Raw genomic sequence first — 22,054 nt, forward strand, 5'->3', positions numbered from 1 at the left:
TTACTTTATGTTATTCTAAAGGCATTGGCTATATTGAAGATATAGTTAACAGCTTAGCATGAAGAGTCATATCAATATGGTAGGCTATTAGTTTTAATGTTAATTAATTGATGTAATGACAATGTAATTTTAAGGCCAGCAGCCCTACAACAGCACAGAAACTCTATCTCTCCCTCTTTCTATAGTCTTTTGTTATGTGTTCAGGAAGTTGTACACACATGGTCTGTCCAATACGTCACAATTCAAACAGCGTCCCAACTGCACACAGCCCATGCAGCACAGCTCACTCACAGACACAAAAGAAAACAAACCTGTTTGTCTGCCTCTTAGCTACCCGGAAACTGATCAGAGAGAGAGAGAGAGGGAGAAAGAAAGAGAGGTGAATGTCTGCAGCTGATTTCCTGTCCTAAACCAATGTGAGTGTAAGTGCCTCTTCAAAATTTTGGACCTAGAGATACATTCAGACAGACTGAGAGACACCGTATGGATGAGAGAGATAATGACTGACAGTATGGGTGGAGTGACGGTGCAGGAGGCCGGTAGATCTGAGAGCAAAAAAATTTGTATCTGAAGAATTCATGTTTTAGGGTTTCGTTTCGCTTCTTTGCAACATCTTTGTTACGGAGACCTGGCAAAAGGACACGTGAACTTTGGAGTGTTTTTTTAAATGGAGCAATAGCACATTTTTTGAGGACGAATAGGCACCAACCTGTATACTTTTTGTAAGGTGTTGCAGGTGTGTTGTTTGAATAAGTGAGCTCTTCTTGTTCTGCTCGTGAAGAATGTATCTTATGAAAGGCATCTGCCCTCACAGTGGCAATGGTGACAAACATCTCTCATCACTTCTTCGCACTTGACCGGACCTGTGGACCTCGATATGGACAATACAAGATTTTTAAACTGGATTACTGAACAAAGTTTTGCTGTGGTAAGATGATAGCAGATTTTAGAAATCATCACAATTACAGCCGCTTTTAAACTGCTGTTTCATCATTATATCATAATCAATGATAACAGGACAAAGAGTTACCAGGGAAGTGGTTTTCAGATAATTTTCTTTTCCTAAAAAATAGATCTCTTTTCTGAGAATAATGGTGTAACCGTTTGATAAGTCATAGCCTCAGAGGTTTTCATCTTTTCATGCTAGCTCTGCTAAATACGATGCGCTCCATAGACTCAACTAATCATCAATTGTTGTATCATGCATACAAAAGGACAACTGAATCAAATACACTTTAATTGTGTGAAGGAAGTGAGTACACTCAACACTATCTCAGACAACTGTTGATTCAGACACATGTCTGAACATTAACATAGGCTGACTAACACTCCACGTGTGGCTCATCGGATACATCTCATCTATGATGGCAACAGCTAGGCGTTCAGGACCTGCAGGCCGAAGTCAAATTCTTGATGCTCCTCAATCCATGTCTCAGTCCCCCACCAGTGCGGACCGCAAAGTTCTCGATAAAGTTTTCAAGAGACTGGAAAAACTGCATAAACTGAGCACTGACCCCAGGCTGGGTCTAAAAAACAGTCCGCCATACCTGCCCGAGCTGGTGTCGGAGACCGCCACCCTCCTGACAGAAGTATGGGCTCCTTACAGGGGGTCAATGATGGCCGTGCCCCGAGGGGACGAGGGTGATTATCTGAGGATCCATATTCGCCACTTGCTGGACAAGACAGATAGAGCTGTGCTGCTGTTTAAAGATGGCAAGGAGAAGATGTTTGAAGAAACATCAAGCTACAGGTAAGACAAAGCCAAGCAATTTGGGCTCGATGGTGTTTTAAGCCCCCAATGGCTCCTTAGAGGCAGCTAACCCTACCCTCAACCTTAAACCAACCCATCCCCTCGCTGCCTGGAAGGCGCCGTTGGGGGCTAAAAACACCAAACAGCGCAATTTGGAGGTCAGTTTTTAGACTTTGCTCACTGGTCACAATATGTGTGTTCTTCAGTTGTCCACATTCAAACATCTCGAAGACCATCAAAGTGGGCATAAAGGGGTTCTATTATGTTTTTCTACTTTTTCAACTTTCGTTAATGTGTAATGTTGCTGTTTGAGCATAAAAAAGAACTGCAAGGTTACAAAGCCACGAAGTCCACTCCAAAGGGAGATATTTTATTTAACATAATCCCCTTTTCAAGAACTACAACAAACTGAATTTGGACTACAATGCGATTTTTCTGGGCTTCGTGAAGTCACAATGTTACTCATTTAAATAACCCCGCCCACAAAATACGCAAAAAGGGGACGAGGCCTGGTTGAGCTAACGTTACATTAGAGAAGACAGAGTTGTTGCAGTGTCAAGAGACACTGTTTTTTCCACAACATTTCCAAAACTCATTAGTTTGACCTTTCTAAGGCTGATGAACTTAGAGTAGTTAAATTTTATTTTAAACACTGTTCCTGAATAAAGTACCCCCAAGGGTTTATCTGTGCGCTGCACATTTTACGGAGAACAGCTGGTTTTCTGTAGCGTTTGTAGGCTCTCGCTTTTGTAAGACGGTTCACCTCTCCTTAGGAAAATGAACCATAGTTTTGTGATCATTAATGTTTCCAGTACCTTAGTTTTCTGACAAATATCACGATTAAATGGTGGATAACATCGTATCTATAATGTATAAGAAAATTAAAAAAAAAAAAACAAAAAAAAAACATAACGTTACCACTCAGACTAAAAAAAAGTCTGTGCATGAAATCCGTTCTGGACGATCCTCTTTTTCGTTAACATTTTTCAGGGTCAGAATCACGCTTGAATTGGTTTGAAATTGACGCCATCGTTAATACTCAATATTTACATTTGAGTAGAGCTCGCGGTTATGAAGGGGCGTGACATTTCCCGAGCATGCGTTAAGCTCTGCCAATCACAACACACTGGGCCAGCTAACCAATCACAGCGCATTTCGTATTTCGGAAGGACGGGCTTAATCGAAATCAGCATGTTCGAGCCAGACTGGGGAGAGAGGTGCTGTAATAATGGAAAATAATGCGTTTTTTTGAAAAGTATGATATTCTAGTACACCCCAAAAACAAAATCAAGACTTCATAAAAGGGCATAACAGGACCCCTTTAAAAGTTCCAAAAACAGACAGAAAGTATATAAATAATAAAGCAGATTATTCCTGTTTGTTTTTGGTAGTTTAATCAAAATATGTACTTTAATATAGAATGGTAATTCAGTTTTTGTTATAGTTTTATATAGTTTGCAATAAAAAAAATAAACACTGTGAAGAAGAGGCAGAAACACAAAAAGTATATAGGCCTAAAACTCATTCAAATGAATCAGTGTGTGTTTAAATCAGTCATCAAATAAAATGACCACATTATTAATGTGAAATGTCTGCATACTACAGAAGTACAATGCTTGGCAAAAATGTCCGCAAAAGAATGTAAATATAAATGCGTACATGTCCATACACGTATAAAGAGAGGGTCTGTGTGCTTCAGTTTTGCGAGGGTTGAAACTAATTTCCTAGTATACCTTACCCACAAAATGGCTTATTTTCAATCTTAAGCAACCAAAGACTGCAGTCCCTATTTAGTCTTGACCAAGTTTCTGGTCTGCTGTGACTACTAATGACCAGTGTGTATAGTGCAGCATTATCATGTAAATTGAGGAAACTTCCCTCTAGCAATGGAAGCCAGCAGTTTAATGTTGTTTCGGCACTACAGTGGCCATTCTGTTTACTTCCTGACTTTTTTCTTCCTTCTTTTTTCTTATTTATGCATGGCAAAAAGAGAGAGTGAAATATAATCTTCTAATAATATAGCAAGTTTAAATAACTTAAAATAGACGTAGAAGTAACAGTAACTAAATGGCTTGTTCGCAAGGTCTGCAAATAGTTTTCTCTTCTCCTCTGTGTGAAGTGAAATAACGAGACCTATAACCGCAAACCCTAATGCTTGAAATAATTAATTGGTTTGAGTAAGGTAAACTTAAATAAATAAAAAATTGTTCCATCAAATAAACTTTTATGAGTATTTAGAACTTTCTTTTTCTTTTGAGTTCACAAAACTGACACATTAAGTAATCTGAATTGTTTAATTGGTTTGAGTTTTATGAACATGTTTCTTTTAATTTATACAAACTTACATTTAACTGAAACTGGGCTTGGATTTCTATTTCCAAGCATGTTTGGCCTTGACCTATGGCCTTGACACTCAAAAATGAGAGTAAATGCAAATATATATATATATATATATATATATAGGGGGGGGGGCATACATGTGACGAGTGCACAAGCTTGGTTTGAGAACAATATTATATATTGCCGTACTCATTCAGAAATTGCTATGCTATGCTAATGCTATAGCATCGTGTTGCCAATAACCAGGTTAGCATTTTCTGAATTAGCTTTAGTTAAAGCTAGCCAAGTTTCCATTACTAAAAATATTTAAGTTGAGATTACAAGATGTATTACGTTATGAATTAGCTTACGCAAATATTCCAAGTTAATAGCAGTTAAAATGTATGAGTACAAAATCTGCCAGTTTTGCTTAGGGCCTACTTAAATTTCTTAACTTAAACATTTTATGTAACTGATTACCACAATTGTTTTTGAGTTTTGCCAAATTAAGTGCAACAGAACACCTCTTGCTTGACCTACAAATTAATAAATGTTTCACACAGCATGTCACAACTAGAAATTTAACGTAGAAAAACACGATCTAAAAGGAAACTGTGTCACTGTGCCATGCAGCAGAACCTGATTTCACCAAGTGCAACATGTTCAACATTCCTATCAACTAATCAGATTTGAAACAAGTTTACATTTTATGTCAAGTTTAGTCTTACAACTAGGGTTAGGTGCTTCTACTTCAGTGTTATTCACCTATCATCTCCCTCTGATTTTAGGGATAACTTATGGTTAGGGTAAGGTTTAGGGGTTTGAAATACGTTGAAGAAGAAACGTGTCTAACTCGGCAAAAGCAGGATGTGAAATACACACTGTGCATAATGCATACTTTAAATACACACACATACACACTGATTGACACAAATGTTTAACATGTTTCATAAATAGATACAGTAGTTCACACCCCATTTCTCAAAGCATAATTCATTTGACTCATTCACTATTAAAGGGAACGGAATCACCACACAAACCTATTACAGTACATGTGGGTAAATTTATCTAATTTCACCTAGTTTGTGACTGCTTGACAATGCTGAAACCATGCCAACATGGTTAGTGGACAGGACAGTATGTGTGGTGGAAACTTTAAGAACATGACTGAAGGAAAGTTCAACCCTTTGTGCTTTGTGGCTAAGCTAGAGATAAAAGTAGAAAGTAAGTGGTCATATTTTCTGAGTGGAAAAATCTGTTGCATACAAGCCATGATTGGCCAGTTTAAGACCCAGGCCAGAGCGTTTATGCATATGCATTTCAACACACTAAGCCACATTATCCACAGTCAAACAGAAATAGCCTCAATGAATGTCAATTACAAGAAGATTTATTATTTAAAGATTCTGTCTAATCATTATTATACTACAATGAAAAGTATACAAAACTTAATAAATATAATAAATTATAGTTTTATAAACTATAATAGACTTTCTTCAAACATTACTACAGCAGGTAACCCAACCCTAACCCTTTTGGAGAAAAAAGTATAACAGATGAAGGGTGCCGATCTATGCTGTGCTGTGTAGAGGATGCTGAAGTTACCATGACAACCTCTTTGATCAATTAGTAATGGAAAATTCTGTCACCAGTCTCACCACACACACTCAGGACAGGATGTATCAAAGTACTACTTCCTGTTTCTAGTAGAGTGTGTTGAGCTGATGACATGTTGTTGTTTTTGGTGTTTGTTTGTGCATGCAGGAATATGTTCTGTAAAAACTTGTCGACATGATTATATGACGTATCAACCAACAATCGACATATCAACCAACAATCATCATATCTGCAAAAATGAGTAAACAAGCACCACAGCTCTCCTGTGCAATTAGTATTTATGTCAACCTTATATACAGAAAAATGTGTTTTACCATGTGGAACACTAAATATTTGTGTTCATATTTATTCATTGGCAACACTTTATATTAACTTTCATTAATAAATCATTAATCATTAACAAACATTATATAATGCTTAACAGATCATTAGTTTATATATTCACATAGCTATGCGATAACATGCTTGTTAATGTTTAAATAAACGTATTAAAGATTACATGATTAGCAGATCATTATTTAATGTAAATAAAAATGCTATCTAATCTCATTAAACTTCTATTTATATATTACCTAATGCACATTTTTACATTTACAAATGTTGTGAATTTTTTTTAATTAATAAATGAATTCATTTAATTTGTAATTTTAAGCACTTCACACACTATTCATGTTAACATAATATTCATTAACTTATAACCATAGTCTCTATAGGTCATACACTGGGTCTTCTTTTGTTGTGGTGTGTATTTTTATTTATTTATTTATTTAACAAATAATTTATTCATTATTAATAATTTTATTAATAATTTATTAATTATTTGTTCATGTTTTTGCAGTACCCGATTTGTAAATGTTTACAAATGTTTACTAAGCATTTAGTACCTATATGGGCATTGCATTTTTAGCTACTGTAACAACGTTTATGTAAAGCATTAAGTTTAGCTAAATGCTTGCTAAAGACATAACACCACATAATTGTAATTTGGGTGTAAAATATGTTTTATTGCCTCAACACTTAGTTTACTATATCCTTAAACAGGATATTCCTTGAATCATTCATCAACAGGAGAAAACAAATATATCTTTTTTCAAGAAAATACTTATCAAAACAATGTAATTGTCACATTGTCAGTTCTGTTTTTCTCCGCCCCCTGCCTGTATGTTTCCATGGTTACTGATTTTATTTGAGTTTCAGTTCAGGTGTGTCTCATTAATTAGTCTCATTAGTTCCTATGTTTGCTGTCTTGTGCTTCTCTCAGTTCTTTGTCAGTTCTACGTTGCTGTCAGGATGAATTAAAGGGGGGATTAAAATGGGAATGAAACACTGGCTTTAATTTGGAGACATGAAAGACAGGATGTCTTCTCCTGTACGCAGGAGGGAGTTTGAGTCAAACTGTCACCAGACTAAGGACTTTGGTGACAGTGAACGGGCCGATGAGTTTGGGAGTTAACTTGTTACATACGGAGCGAAGAGGAATATTCTTGGATGAAAGCCACACCTTTTGACCTACGACGTAAACAGGAGGCTTCGACCGGTGGCGATCGGCCTGAGCCTTAGTGCGCGCTCGCACCTGGAAGAGAATCTCACGGGCTCTGCTCCCTGTGTGGCGGCACCTCTGGAAGAAGGCATGAGCAGAGGGGACTGCGACTTCGGATTCCTAGCCTAAGCTACAGGTAGACGATACTGGTAATGAGTTATGTGCGTACTCAACCCATGAAAGTTGCTGGCTCCAGGAGGAAGAATTATTGGATACCAAACTTCGCAACACTCTCTCCAAGTCTTGGTTGGCCCTCTCGGTTTGGCCATTGCTCTGGGGATGAAACCCAGAAGACAGACACTCGCCCCCAGTAATCTACAAAACTCTCTCCAGAATTTGGACACAAATTGGGGCCCCCTGTCGGAAACCACATCCATCGGGAGGCCATGAAAGAGAAAACTCAAAAGTGCCCACCGAGCCTGCCTGGAGTTGAGTCGTTTAGCGGATCAGATGTATTCGAGGTTCTTGTGATCGGTCCAAACGATAAAAGGTACCCCCGACCCTTCTAACCAATGACGCCATTTCTCCAAAGCTAACTTGACTGCCAACAACTCTCTGTGACCAATGTCATAGTTACGTTCGGCGGAAGAGCGCTGGGAAAGACCCGCCCCTACCCCCACTTCTGATCCGTCAACCTCCACCACGAACTGACGTGACGGATCAGGGGCTATCAGAATGGGAGCCGAAACAAAGCGGCTCTTAAGGTTGGAAAACGCAGGTTCGACTACACCAGACCACCTGAACGTCATCCTGGTGGAGGTCAAGGCAGTCAGAGGAGCGGCTAGTTGGCTGAAATTATGAATAAAATGTCAGTAAAAATTGGCGAACCCCAGAAACCTTTGTAGGGCCTTACAGGAATCTAGGTATGGCCAATCCACCACAGCCTTAATCTTGTCTGGGTACATGCGCACTCCCTCGGACGAGACAATGTAACCTAAGAAAGGAACAGACTGTGCATGAAAAGCGAATTTCTCCACCTTGACAAAAAGCCCATTCTCTAGCAGCCTCTGGAGCACTCTCCTGACGTGCTGAACATGTTCCTGGAGAGACGAAGAAACTATCAATATGTCATCCAGGTAGACATTTATGAACTGGTCGATCATGTCTCTCAGCACGTCATTAACGAGTGCTTGAAAAAGCGCGGGGAGTTTGACAGGCCAAAAGGCATAACCAAATATTCAAAGTGCCCCCTGGGGGTAATAAACGCGGTTTTCCACTCTTTCCTCTCCCTTATGCATACCAAATGATAAGCGTTACGCAGGTCCAATTTTGTGAAGACAGATGCTCCCTGCAACCGCTCGAAGGCCGAAGACATCAACGGCAAAGGATAAGTATTCTTTACCGTGATTTTGTTCAACCCTCGGTGGTCAATACACGGTCGCAGGGAACCATCCTTCTCCACAAAAAAGAACCCTGCCCCAGTAGGAGAAGAGGAAGGACGAATGAGCCCGGCTGCTAAAGAATCAGAAATGTATTTCTCCATGGCCTCCCTTTCTGGAGCAGAAAGCGAGTAGAACTTGCCCTTAGGCGGAGACGTATCTGGTAGAAAAAACTGAGATTCTAATTATTGGACAAAAAACGTACTCACGTAATAACCTAGAATACTGTCTAACACTTGATGGCTACTCTGTCAAGTATTCGTCGTCGGTTAGGAACCTGGGTGTGCTCTTTGATACCTATTTTTCATTTGAAAGTCACGTGTCTAGTATCTGTAAAACCGCATTTTTCCATCTTAAAAATATGTCTAAATTACGTCACATGCTCTCATTGACAAATGTGGAACAATTAGTTCATGCGTTCGTGACATCAAGGCTAGATTATTGTAATGCTATTACAATACAAACTACAGCTGGTCCAAAACACAGCAGCTAGAGGTCTTACCAGAACCAGGAAGTATGACCATATTAGCCCTGTTCTGTCAACACTGCATTGGCTCCCTATTAAACATAGTATACATTTTAAAATATTGCTGATTACTTACATAGCACTAAATGGTTTAGCTCGGCAGTACTTGACCAAGCTCTTGTCTTATTATAGTCCTTCACGTCTATTGCGATCTCAAAATTCCGGCCAGTTGACAATACCTAGAATATCAAAATCGACTGCTGGTGGTAGATCCTTTTCCTATTTAGCACCAAAACTTTGGGACAGTCTTTCTAACATTGTCCGAGAAACAGACACACTCTGTCAGTTCACATCTCTTTGAACTAGCATACACATAACACATTATAGACTTCTATAATTCAATGTTAGGCTGCATAGATTAGGTCAACCGGAACCGGCAACACTTCCCATAAATCCTGAAGAATGGCGTCTACGCTAATATTAGTCTCTCTGTTTATCCCGAGGTTTACCGCAGTCCGCCAGATCCAGGCCGTATCCAGATCTAATGAAGGACCTGCGCCTGGACACGACGACAACGCAGTCCTGAAGTCTCAACTAGTCTCTCCCCTGTGAAGGCCTTCTTCCATTCCCTTTACCTCTGTACAGATTAAATGTTTTCGGTATATTTCCGGTTCACATGGCTACGCGGAAGCGATAAAAGTTCTGTATTATAAATTTGAAGGCCTGACAAGTAGTTTGTTGAGGGTTGGTTTGTAAAGAAGGACTACACGCCTGCGCTCATATATATTCAAACGCGCATACCTAAAGATTAAAGCGCCATCAGCGTTCTCTTCGGTTCACGTTTTTAAAGTTTGCCCAGAGAGAACTTAAGGGTTTTCTGTTAGAAAGGTGTCGTGTTGCAGCCCCTAAGTTAATAACTAATGATCGTTGCGACGGAAGTGAATCAATCAAAACTAACTTTAGCAGACACAAGACAAAAGGCATAGCACTGATTGCTCCAGGCTGAAATGGAGCTATGGCCTCAGTCAAAGTCCTGCCTCAGTCAACCCTGGGATTGTGCTGCACCAACCAGAAGTGCACTGACAGAAATCCTGTGAGTGAGGGGAATGATAGGGATCTGAAGGTTGTGTGCTAGTGTTTGGTCCATCAAGTTACCTTCAGCTCCCGAATCCAACAAGGCATGGCAGTGGTGAAACTGGGTTGCCCATTGCAGTCTTTCCGGGAGGAGAGTCGAAGATGAGGATTTCTCTACGGAAAGTCCGCCCAAAAGTAGCCTCAGCTCTACTGCCGGGCTTGGTCTTTTGCCGGGCAGTTCATCAGAAAGTGCCCAGCTCCACCGCAGTAAAGGCAAAGTCCCTTCATTCTCCGCCGTTCTCTCTCTTCCCGGGAAAGCCGAGCTCTACCCACCTGCATGGATTCGTGCTCCATGGTGGGGCTGACCGTATTACTGACGCTGCACCTGGAATACTCGGGGTTCTCGGAAACCAAAGTCTGGTGTGCTCGCTGCTCCCATCGCTGTAGTCGTGCGTCCACACGCAGTGCCAGTTCAATAAGTCTGTCGAGATCTGTGGGGAGTTCCAGCGTGAAGATCTCCTTCTGAATACGGTCAGCCAACCCATGCAGGAACATGTCCCACTGCGCCTCCTCGTTCCATTTGCACTCTGCTGCCAATGTCCGAAACTCGATGGAATAGTCAGAGACAGGTTATCCTGACACAGATTGGCAAGCAGATGGGCGGCCTCGCGCCCCGCTACCACGCGATCAAAGACCCGCCTCATCCCCTCGGAGAGAACGCTTGGAACGAGGAACAGCACGGATGTTGGTTCTCCCACACTGCCGTTCCCCATTGAGCCGTGCACCCTGACAGCAATGTCATAACTAATGCCACCTTAGACAGTTCCGTGGAAAACGTCAGGGGTAAAGAGAAAAGAACAACGAACATTTGGTTAGAAATGCTCTACAGAAGTTAGGCTCACCAGAGTATGCTTCAGGAGTGGGTGGGCACGGCTCATGCTGATGATTGCTGTTTGGTGGAGTGGGAGGAATGGACAGCGGGGATGGCGCAGTGGACACTCTCAGTTGTTGAAGTTGTTTGGTGAGCTCAGACACCTGCGCTACCAAGGCTTGTACCGCGTGACCCGTAACAGCCATCTGTTCCTCTTGATGATCCTTTTCGAGTACTGTTGTGGGACAGAAACTCTCTCAGATCGGATGCACTCGCTGAATCCATTGATGGTCAGATCGTTCTGTCAGGATGAATGAAAGAGGATTCAGTAGCGAGTGTGAAAACAACAGTATTTATTAAAGGAGATCATCAGAATAGATGGCGTGGGTCAGATAAACAGAGGTGCCCGGGAACAGTCTCTCTTCGCAGCGCAACCCAATGGGCAACCCAATCCTCCTTAGACAACGAGGAAGAACGACCAGGAAGACAAAATTCGTTATCCAGACACGAAACACAGGGACCGCTGAGACAACCAGGACCAGGACACAAACACCGGGAACTCCAAACGAGCTGACAAAAAACAATGCGAATGACGAGGACGTTAAATAGCAGGGCTGATCAGCGCAGCTGGCGCTAACGATCTGATCAGAGGCCACACCCACACACACACACACACGGAGAGAGAAAGAGTCAGTGAATTCATGAACCATGAAACAGTTGCATTTAGTTGGTTGTTCTGTTCCTGTTTCCGAGATTCTGTTTTGTGAAGTTTTGAGTTTGTTTTTGAATAAAGCTGCTGCATTTAGATCCTGTTTCATCTCTTTTGCATCTTGTTACAGTAATATAAACGGAACATGGTTTAGTAATCAGTAATCAGTTTAGTAATAGCTTTTAGTAATCAGACTGACGCCTGTACACTGCTGACGCCTGTACAAAGACTTTAACCTACACCCGTACCACCAAACCTGACCCTAACCATACCTGTATCCAGAGGTGTGGACTCGAGTCATGTGACTTGGACTCGAGTCAGACTCGAGTCATGAATTTGATGACTTCAGACTCGACTCGACAAAATGTACAAAGACTTGCAACTCGACTTGGACTTTAACATCAATGACTCGTGACTTCACTTGGACTTGCGCCTTTTGACTCGAGAAGACTTGCTACTTCCCATGAAAACTGGGGGAAAAAATGTCCACATGGCCGCGCCGCTCTCAGTTTATCTGCATCTGTGAAAAAAATGTGCACCACCTGTATGCATGCAGAGAGCGCGCGCGCTGCCTGCACGACATCCAATCACTGTAGTCCCACGTTGTTTTGATTCGACAGCATCTAACGCCCGTTTCACATTCACACATACTCCGTTTGCAGTGCGTATGCGCCAGCGGGTGCGTATTTTTTTCCGTACCCATGTTAACAGGTTAGAGCTTTAACACTGCACGCGGTTGCAGTCCGTCGATCCGTTCCAGGTGCGGTGTATACAGCAGTGCCGCGATCGTATAGTGCAGTGATCCGCACCGAGTCTATTTCTGCTGTGCTGCACATGTGCTGCACGCGCTGAATTAAAGTGACAGCGCATGTTTCGTGGTCAACATGAACACAGATTGACCTAAAAATTTAGTAATTTCACCATAAATGTGATTAATTAAATAAAATGTAGTAATCTCACCATAAATGTATTTAATTAAATACTATTTTCACTTAAGACCAGGGCAAAGCAAGGAAAACTACAATTTACCTCAACAAGGCGACATAATGAACAAATCTCGTCTCATTCGTGGAGGTGGAAAAACATGTTCCTTGTGACATGCAAGATTTATTGTATTAATTTAAATATAAAATAAAAGGCATGAGAGTCGGCTGTTTTTTTTATACAAGTAGCCTACATGGTTAAATATTTGACCACTTGCTTTAGGAACTTAATATAGCCTAAGTAGAAGTAATGCATTGAATAATAGGCCTACGTTGTTTAAATTGTGTTTAAACGTGCATACGTCTATTAAAGAGTGTATATGTGTACAAAGAGAATCGCAATGCTGAGACGTAAGACCGGGGTAGCCTAAATCAAGGGAAAATACATATTTCAACAAGGCAATTGCATAACACTCGTCTCATTCGTGGAGGTGGAAAAACAAGTTCTTTGTGACATGCGAGATTTATTGTATAAAGATTTAAATTATGCAAAAGAAAGAGTATGAGTCTGCTGTTTTTGTCAATTTTAAGTTAATTTAAAATGTAGGCTATGCGATTTTAATATAAGTAGCCTACATGGTTAAATATTTTACCACTTGTTTGAGCAACTTAATATATAATTATATAAGAGTAATGCATTAAATAATACGTTGTTTAAATTGTATTTAAACGTGAATACGTCTATTAAAGAGTGTATACGTGTGTACAAAGAGAATCGCAATGCTGACAAAAAATTTTTTTTAAATAAAAGATGCTAATAACTTCTGGATTTGAAATACAATGAGTATGTATTTGTGGTACAGCCGCGGATCACGCACTGCAAACGCAGCATATGTGAAAGCACTATTGCGCGTGCTGGTCTTGCACCGCATACGCACTGCAACACGCATTCCAATTATATTATCAGGTTGGTCCAGTTTTTCAGAAGTGATAATTTTGAGGAGTGAGGATTTTATTGATGACATGTTTAAAAAGGTTTAGGCTAAAACGACCCATGTCTATTTGAAAGTTAAACTGTTTTGCAATATGAGGTTAATACAATACAGGACTGAAGCTGCATGCTGTGCATTGTTCTAATCTAGTGCAATATGCTGTTGAAATACAAGCATTTTTTGTGAAAATTTAATTTTCAGTTTTTTACTGTATTTGATTATAAATCAAAGTATAAAAAGAGGTTTAAATAAATACAAATCTTACAGACGTACATGATTTGTATAAATTTTATTTCTGTGGTAAGAGGACTTGAAATGACTCGAAACTAAAATGGTAGGACTTTGGACTCGACTTGAGACTTGTTGGCTTTGACTTTTGACTCGACTCGGGACTTGCCTCATCTTTGACTCGACTTGACTCGGGACTCGAGGGCAAAGACTTGAGACTTACTTGTGACTTGCATAACAATGACTTTGTCCCACCTCTGCCTGTATCCCACCTCAATAGCAGCTAAAGTGTTTTGCACTTTGATCATGAACACAAAGTACATTGTACCTATCTTTTTTTTTACGTAAGTACATAGTAGTTAAAGACACCTATAAAGTGGGACCAGTCATTCTTATATTGTTGAAAATTCCAAACCCCTGTTTGCATTTGTACATTTGTGAATGTGAAAAAAAGGTAATAGGTAATATGAAGTTTAATGACACTTATAGATTTTCAAGAAGTGCATGATCAAATTAATTGAAAGTTTATTGACATTTGTAAGCATTTACATTGAATAATGAAATAATGAGTTTTACCTATTTTTTTATCTTATGTTTTAATTTGCTTTATCTTTCAGGAGAAATCTTACTAAGTTGTCACTTCTGTTCAGCCACATGTTGAATGAACTACGAAATATCTTTCCTGGGGGACGATTTCAGGGTGATACTTATAGGGTTACAAAAACAGAGGCCAAAGATTTCTGGAGGAAGGCTTTTGGACACAAGTATGACAAAAATAATTGTGTATTAAAGACTTTTAAACCATATGCATTCATTTTTGGACAATCACCCACCTCCCCCCTCCCCCTCTCTCCCCTCTCTCCCCTCTCTTTCTCTCTCTCTGACACACTCTCTCACTCTCTCTCTATCATTCAGGTGTATAGTGCAATGGAACATTTTTAAACAGCAGCTGAGGAGGGTTCATTACTTCGAAGAGGGAATGGAGTCCATGGCTTTGAAGTCCACAGTTGATCTCACTTGTAACGATCACATATCCATCTTTGAGTTTGATATTTTCACCAGGCTTTTTCAGGTATCCTGAGCATGAGAACTTCTAAGGAGATCTTAAAAATAACAGGCACATTCCATGAATAGTTTGTTGTGAGACTTATTAGATATGTTTGATAAACTAAATCCTAAAATATAAATCTGCCATGAAAAGTAGATCATTTTAACCACATCAAATGGCCATTTTGGCCTGTTTGACCATTTGGCTGTGATTTTAATCTTCATGGGTTTATCTAACAATTAAAATGATTCAAAAGTCTTGTCATTTACTTAAAATATTATATTGATATTAGGTTTATTGTAGTAAAAAAAAGTAACTCATTTTAATGACCAAAAACAATATTTATATCTTTGTTACACATTCAAATTATTTACAAATTCCTTAAAAAAAAAAACATTATTTGGACCCTTTCTACAACATTTTATTACACAAATTGATTTATCGATTTAATTTTGATAGATATTTTGTTTAATCCAAAATGGGAACACCCCATAGAAACTGAATAGAAAACAAAACAGTTTATAAAAATATATTTATAATAAAAAGTTTGTTTGTATTTTGGTCCTTTGTCATTTTCTTCATCATGTTGTAATCACTTCAAAACAAAAAGCTATTTAATCTTGTATTCTCCCTTTAGCCCTGGTCAACTCTGTTAAGGAACTGGAATCATTTAGCTGTAACTCACCCTGGATACATGGCGTTTCTCACCTACGACCAGGTTAGGGTCCGACTGGAGCACTATAGACATCGTCCTGGCAGGTGAGACATGCAGCAGACAAGTATTTATTATAGGATGCTTATATAGGTTTAACGTTAGACTTAGTATGGTTTAGATCTAATCTCTTACTGGCTCTCTCTGTGCATCCACAGCTACATCTTTCGTCTCAGTTGCACACAAATGGGTCAGTGGGCGATTGGTCATGTGACCAGTGATGGCAGCATTGTGCAAACCATTCCCCAGAATACACCTCTCTACCAAGCACTCATACAAGGTTTCAGGGAGGGCTGGTGTGTATTATTTTAAGAAAAAAATTACACACTGAAATTAAATCTTTCACCATAATGCTAATATAACCTGAAATACTTCCATCTGCAGCTACTTATACCCTGATGGGCGCGACGTGAACCCTGACCTCACCAGCCTGTGCAGTCCGGCTCACAAGGGTCGAGTCAAAGTCACAGAGGTAACTGAGAGTTAATAAATGAGAGTTTCAAATTTATTTCTGATTTGCTTGTTTTTTTTTTTTTTTCTCTTGAATGCAATTCTATTTTGTCTCTAATGCAAGATGGACTTTGTTTTGTCTCCTTCATTTGTTCACTTTCTCTCTTCAGGAGCAGTATGAATTATACTGTGAGATTGGCAGCACATTTCAACTCTGCAAAATCTGCACAGAACGAGACAAGGACACTCGCATTCAGCCATGCGGGCATCTGCTGTGTCAGCCCTGCTTGACTGGCTGGCAGGTAAATTATATTCTTATTGTGCTCAAACCTTTACACCTCCCATTTACACTTGAATTCACACTCATGAGCAATTATGGTGAGGTTACACCCAAAAATCCACAATCACCCGCTATGATAACATGATTGTGGTTCGTCTTGTTGGTGTAAATATAAACATTAAAAATAGAACTCCTTGGAGTATAATTCTTTTAATGTCAATAGACCATTAACATAAACTGATAATTAAATACTTGCAAAAAGCAAAGTCATTCAGAAAGCAGTACTGCATGAATTCTAGTGTTTGCCACAGCGTTATGCAGCATGACCTGACTTTTTGGCTCAAGCTTCCTGCCTGTGTTTGATCAAGCATGTGTGCGTGTGTGACTGATTTTCCACTTCTCTCATGTTCACAGTCACACATCATTGCATGGTGAGATAACATTTACCTTAGAGAATGAGAGGATGTGATGCATTTCTGCAGCTCTAGAATTAATGTAACACATTCAAAGAGTAGTGCAACTCATTCTCGTAAGATGCCAAGATATAAGCTTTCTTGTGGTATGATGTTTTTGGTAACTAAGAACTAGAGTCCATAGTTTTGGTGCTTTATGCATTAGATAAGTAGGTGAAATTGAGTTTCGAAAGTAGTGTCACTCCCTCTAATATGCAGAAGTCAGATGGACACACATGCCCCTACTGCCGCTGTGATATCAGAGGCACGGAGTCCATCCTCATTGAGCCCTACCTGCCAGTGAGAGACAGGAGGCCAGAGGGGGATGAGGAAGGCGATGAAGATGAAGATGAGGAGGAGGATCATGAGGATGTGGAGCTGGTAATGAAAAAACTGGCTTGTATGAAAAAGGTGAGAGTGCTTAATCTAAAATCTTTACCCTTATTTTTACTCTTGTGTTCTTAAATATTGTGCATTGTTTGCATTTTTGTATTATCAACCGCTTTCACACCTCACATTGTAGACCTCACACTGTCATCATCAAAATGCACTTACATTAAACAAACAGGTACTCTAATTATATAAATATACAGCAGTGTAATGCTATGGTGATTAAAATAGAAATCCACAGTACACTATCAAAATGAATATTTATAGTTTTAATAGTTTTCATACATTATTTGATGCCTAAAGTTACACTCATCGGCCACTTTATTATAGGTACAACTTGCTAGTACCGGGTTGGACCCCCATTTTCCTTCAGAACTGACTTAATTCTTCATGGCATAGATTCAACAAAGTTCTTGGAAACATTCCTCAGAGATTTTGGTCCATATTGACATGATAGCATCACACAGTTACTGCAGATTTGTCAGCTGTAAATCCATGATGTGACTCTCTCATTCCACCACATCCCAAAGGTGCACTATTGGATTGAGATCTGGTGACTGTGGAGGCCATTTGAGTATAGTGAACTCACTGTCATGTTCAAGAAACCAGTTTGAGATGATTTGAGGTTTGTGACATGCTGGAAGTAGCCATCAGAAGATGGGTACACTGTGGTCATAAAGGGATGAACATGGTCAGAAACAATACTCAGGTTGGCTGTGGCGTTTAATCAATGCGCAATTGGTACACAGGGGCCCAAAGTGTGCCAAGAAAATACCCCCACACTATTACGCCACCACCAGAAGCCTGAACCGTTGATACAAGGCAGGATAGAATCATGTTGCCTATGCAAAATTCTGACACTATCTGTCTGCAACTGCAGAAATCAAGACTCATCAGACCATGCAACTGTTTTCCAATTTTCTATTGCCCAATTTTGGTGAGCCTGTGTTGATTGTAGCCTTGGTTTCCTGTTCTTAGCTGACAGTGGCACTGGTGTGTCGTCTGTTGCTGTAGCCCATCTGCTTCAAGTTCTGAAGTGTTGTGCGTTCAGAGATGATCTTCTGCAGACCTCGGTTGTAACGAATGGTTATTTGAGTTTCTGTTGCCTTTCTATTAGCTTGAACCAGCCTGGCCATTCTCCTCTAACCTCTGGCATCAACAAGGCATTTTTGCCCACAGAACTGCCACTCACTGGATATTTTCTCTTTTCCTGACCATTCTCTGTAAACCCTAGAAATCCCAGTAGATCAGCAGTTTCTGAAATAATCAGACCAGCCTGTCTGGCACCAATAACCTTGCCATGTTCAAAGTCACTTAAATCACCTTTCTTCCCCATTCTGATGCTCAGTTTGAACTTGACTCAGATTGTCTTGACCATAAGTGCATCTCAAATAGGCTCCTTAGCACCCGAGCTCGTAAATCAGTGTATCGTGTATGAATCCGGGCACTGGTAAGGACCCTGGCTCACTACACATTGGGACTGCGATTACTCAATTTTCTATCTGTCTAGCGATGCGTTTATGCTGACATATAAAAAAAAAATCAGTTTTCAAATCTTCTATCACACGTCATTATATGTACTGAGTTGGCTACAGAAAATGTGATGTGATTTACGGTAAGGGCACATAGTGAGCATCGATGCTCCCAGGTTTTTGCGGTACAGTGTGAGATTTTTTTAGGAAGAACATTTCACTGCACTGGATTTTTTTTAACGATTGAGACATCCCTTATAATGGCCAACTCCCTGATCAGTGCCCTGATACTGAACTAGGGAGCTGATTGAGATGCACCCCATGACTATATGCCTAAATGCAATGAGTTGCTGCCATGTGATTGGCTTATGTGCGTTAATGAACAGCTAAACAGGTGTACCTAATAAAGTGGCATGGTGAGTGTACACATTTTATTTTATTGTAACATTTTATTTTGATTAATTCATTTAGACAAATAATATAGAATTTGAAAATCTGCATTTATTGGTTAGTGGCCATGATTTAAAAATATTGACTTATCCCTAATTGCTAGAATTCTATCAGTACAACCTTAAACCCTCTTATCAAGCATTCTCAAGTTTCTGTTCTGATATTTGTCAGTAATTCCAAAATGTATTATATCATATATTAAGTTGCTTTGCTAAGTCTGCTTAGACAATAAATGCAAATGTAAGTGTAGGTGTATCTACTTTCCTGAGTCTGTGCATTTCTTTAATTTACTTCGACTTTAATGGTTGGTTAATCTCATTCCTCTCTCACTATTACAGATATCACAGGAGGAGTATCAAGTTCCCCGTTCCAGTCAGTTACCTCCTCCCCTTCCTCCCAAAAGAAATTCACTTTCCCCGTGTCCCTCTCCCAAACCACCCTCCAGATCCTTTGGCACAGGCATACGGGTCAGTCAGTCTAGTTTGGTGGGTTGTCTGTCTGTCAGTCAGTCAACGTGTTGTTTTTAAACCACTTTGTGGTTGGTATCCAAATTATTAAATGAATGTTACTTTTGTTAAGTGCATGATCCTCGGTAGTTAGTAAGTGAATTCAAACTGTTATCATGAAAATCAGTTGTTATGTTTTCTCCCCAGAAAGTCAAACACAGTTCCTGGTCAGAAAACATGCTAAGACAAACTTCCTCAGATAGGTGAGAAAATATAGGTCACATGGGTAATATCCAATATTAAAAGAATGGGATTAATTTTACTCCTCCTTTCCATTCCCAATTCCAACCGGATTCAGAAGCGAGGAACTTTTGGAAGACTTCCGTCCCTCCTCTTTGCCATGTGGTAGACACAGTGGGTACCATAACTAACCTTGATTCGCCTCTGTATGCTATCATAACTGTGATCATTTTTTAAGCCTGAGAATACTTGTGACATGTTTTCTTGAACATGACAACCACATTTGATGTTGTTGTACTGACACCTGGTGGCAGGACTTGTAGTTACATAGAGTATACGCCATTTCTGATGAAAAATTATTACCCTATCTCTCTTAGGTAGGGTGCCCTGGGAAGGGCCTTCAGAAACTGTTAAAAGGAAGAGGAGAGAGAAAAGAAGGGACAGGGAAGAAGAAGAGAGTGAGAGAGGTGTGGTGGATTCAGCATCTCTCTCAGGAAGACACTGTCATGGGGAGATCCAAGAAAACACTTCATCCTGACCGGCCAGCAAAGTTTAATCTTAGACTTCAGACTGTAAAACATATTAGCAAGACAAAGCAATCGTGCGATATCATCAACACTGGACAACCAAAATGATTCAAAGGACTTAATATTTACCAGATTAAGAATGTTAGCTTGATTGATCTTTGCATTGACAAAGCAGAAAACACATCTTAATGCTCACAGATTTTAAGACATTTTAAATCCTACCTCATGCCAACTAAATGTTTAGCGAAAAGGCACTGTTTTAATAGATCGCATTGAATAAAGAATTTAAGATAAAACAAACAACAGACTTTTTTTTCTTTTATATCTTCTTTTGGCGACAAATCTGTCTCAATCAAACCACCTGCCAAACTGGAATTTACATTTCAATAAAAATAGTGTTTTTTCCAAGGCTGGTTAGTTCATCCAAAAATGTTTCAAAAATTTCGTTCATCTTCGGAACACAAATGAAGATCTGTTTGATGAAATCTGAGAGATTTCTGTCCCCCCATTGACAGCTACGCATATCGCTTTGACGCTTCAGAAAGTTCATAAAGCGATAGAAGATTTTTTATTTTTATTTTTGCTGGTGAAAACCCTTTAATTATCTATAAATTGTCTTTGCTGCCCTTCGCTGGATTGAGACAGAACTTCATTTGTGTTATAATACTGGAGAAGCCTACTTCGGTTGGTTCAGGAGTGGTTGGGGTTCACCTGAATGCATTCTTCCAGTTTCCTTCATTCTTTTAAAATGAGTTTCATATGTTGTTGTTATAGTGTGCCATTGTGTCAGGTAAACCTGACTTTCAAGACAGGCCTACAATTAATTTGTTTGTCTCACCCGCATTTTGCCAGTAAACTGAGCAAATAAAATCATAAAACAATATTGTCAACATATTATTTATAAATGAATGTAGTCATGATTGGTTTTTGATATCTGCACTATAATTGAAAAATTGGAGGATTTTTGTAACATAGGTGGCTTGCAGTAGGCTAAAATATAAGTGGTTCTGGGCAATTAATAACACAACTCAGTTTAGAATCTTTTATAAATAGACACTATTATTTTTTTATTAGATGTTGCTACAGGCTACTTTTCCATAGAATTTTCCATTGAATTAACGGTAATAATACAAAATCTGATATAGCTAGAAAATAGGTCTAGGTCGATCAAATAACGATTAGGCTAACCCCTTCAGACCTGAATTATGTTTAAAGTTTCTGAAAAATATAAAAGTACATTTTCCCAGCTCATGAGGCTTCTATAAATGAGAAAAAAATAAAATAAAAATGTTTGGCTTTAATTGTAATTTTTTTGTCCATTTCAATGGACGTCAGGTCAAAACAGGTGTACTTCACAAAAATGTACCAACATAAAATTAAATAATAAACATAAATATTGTTGGTATATAATTAAAGCTTTTTCTCAAGGTCAAAAACTTTTCAACAGTATACCATTTCAACTTTAATTTTGAGGTTTTTGTTTTACAGATTGCACATTGTTTGTAACACACTAAATATCTTAGAATCAATCAATATGGTCATGTTAGAGTCATTTTCTTTGTGCATCTTTCTTTTTTTAGATCAAAAACTTGAACATTACAACATTTCAACTTAAATTGTAAGGTTTTTGCTTTATAGATTGCACATTTGTTTATTCATAACAAAATAAACCTAAGAATCAATCAATGCATTCACGTTAGAGTAATTTCCTGTGTGCAT

At 39.2% G+C, this 22,054-nt stretch overlaps 1 protein-coding gene across 1 annotated transcript; it reads left to right on the forward strand.

Annotated features, from left to right (window-relative positions):
• Positions 1-284: 284 nt before the first annotated feature.
• On the forward strand, positions 285-21,216 carry cblc (Cbl proto-oncogene C, E3 ubiquitin protein ligase). Its single transcript, XM_084384937.1, has 12 exons — positions 285-1,750; positions 14,486-14,632; positions 14,784-14,940; positions 15,554-15,675; positions 15,787-15,924; positions 16,013-16,100; positions 16,249-16,380; positions 17,030-17,221; positions 19,461-19,589; positions 19,776-19,831; positions 19,927-19,982; positions 20,186-21,216. Exons 1-12 carry the CDS (start codon positions 1,362-1,364, stop codon positions 20,344-20,346), a joined length of 1,767 nt encoding a protein of 588 aa, XP_084241063.1. The 5' UTR covers positions 285-1,361; the 3' UTR covers positions 20,347-21,216.
• Positions 21,217-22,054: the final 838 nt, after the last annotated feature.

The sequence above is a fragment of the Rutilus rutilus genome, assembly GCF_951802725.1.
Source record: "Rutilus rutilus genome assembly, chromosome: 17".
Lineage (NCBI taxonomy): Eukaryota > Metazoa > Chordata > Actinopteri > Cypriniformes > Leuciscidae > Rutilus > Rutilus rutilus.

What these genes read in the sequence shown, in the direction of transcription:
- cblc (XM_084384937.1), top strand. Translation starts at nt 1,362, where the DNA reads ATGATGGCAACAGCTAGGCGTTCAGGACCTGCAGGCCGAAGTCAAATT. An exon ending in GTCGAGTCAAAGTCACAGAG is followed by an intron (nt 16,101 to 16,248) that starts GTAACTGAGAGT and finishes TTCTCTCTTCAG; the next exon opens with GAGCAGTATGAATTATACTG. An exon ending in AACTGGCTTGTATGAAAAAG is followed by an intron (nt 17,222 to 19,460) that starts GTGAGAGTGCTT and finishes TCACTATTACAG; the next exon opens with ATATCACAGGAGGAGTATCA.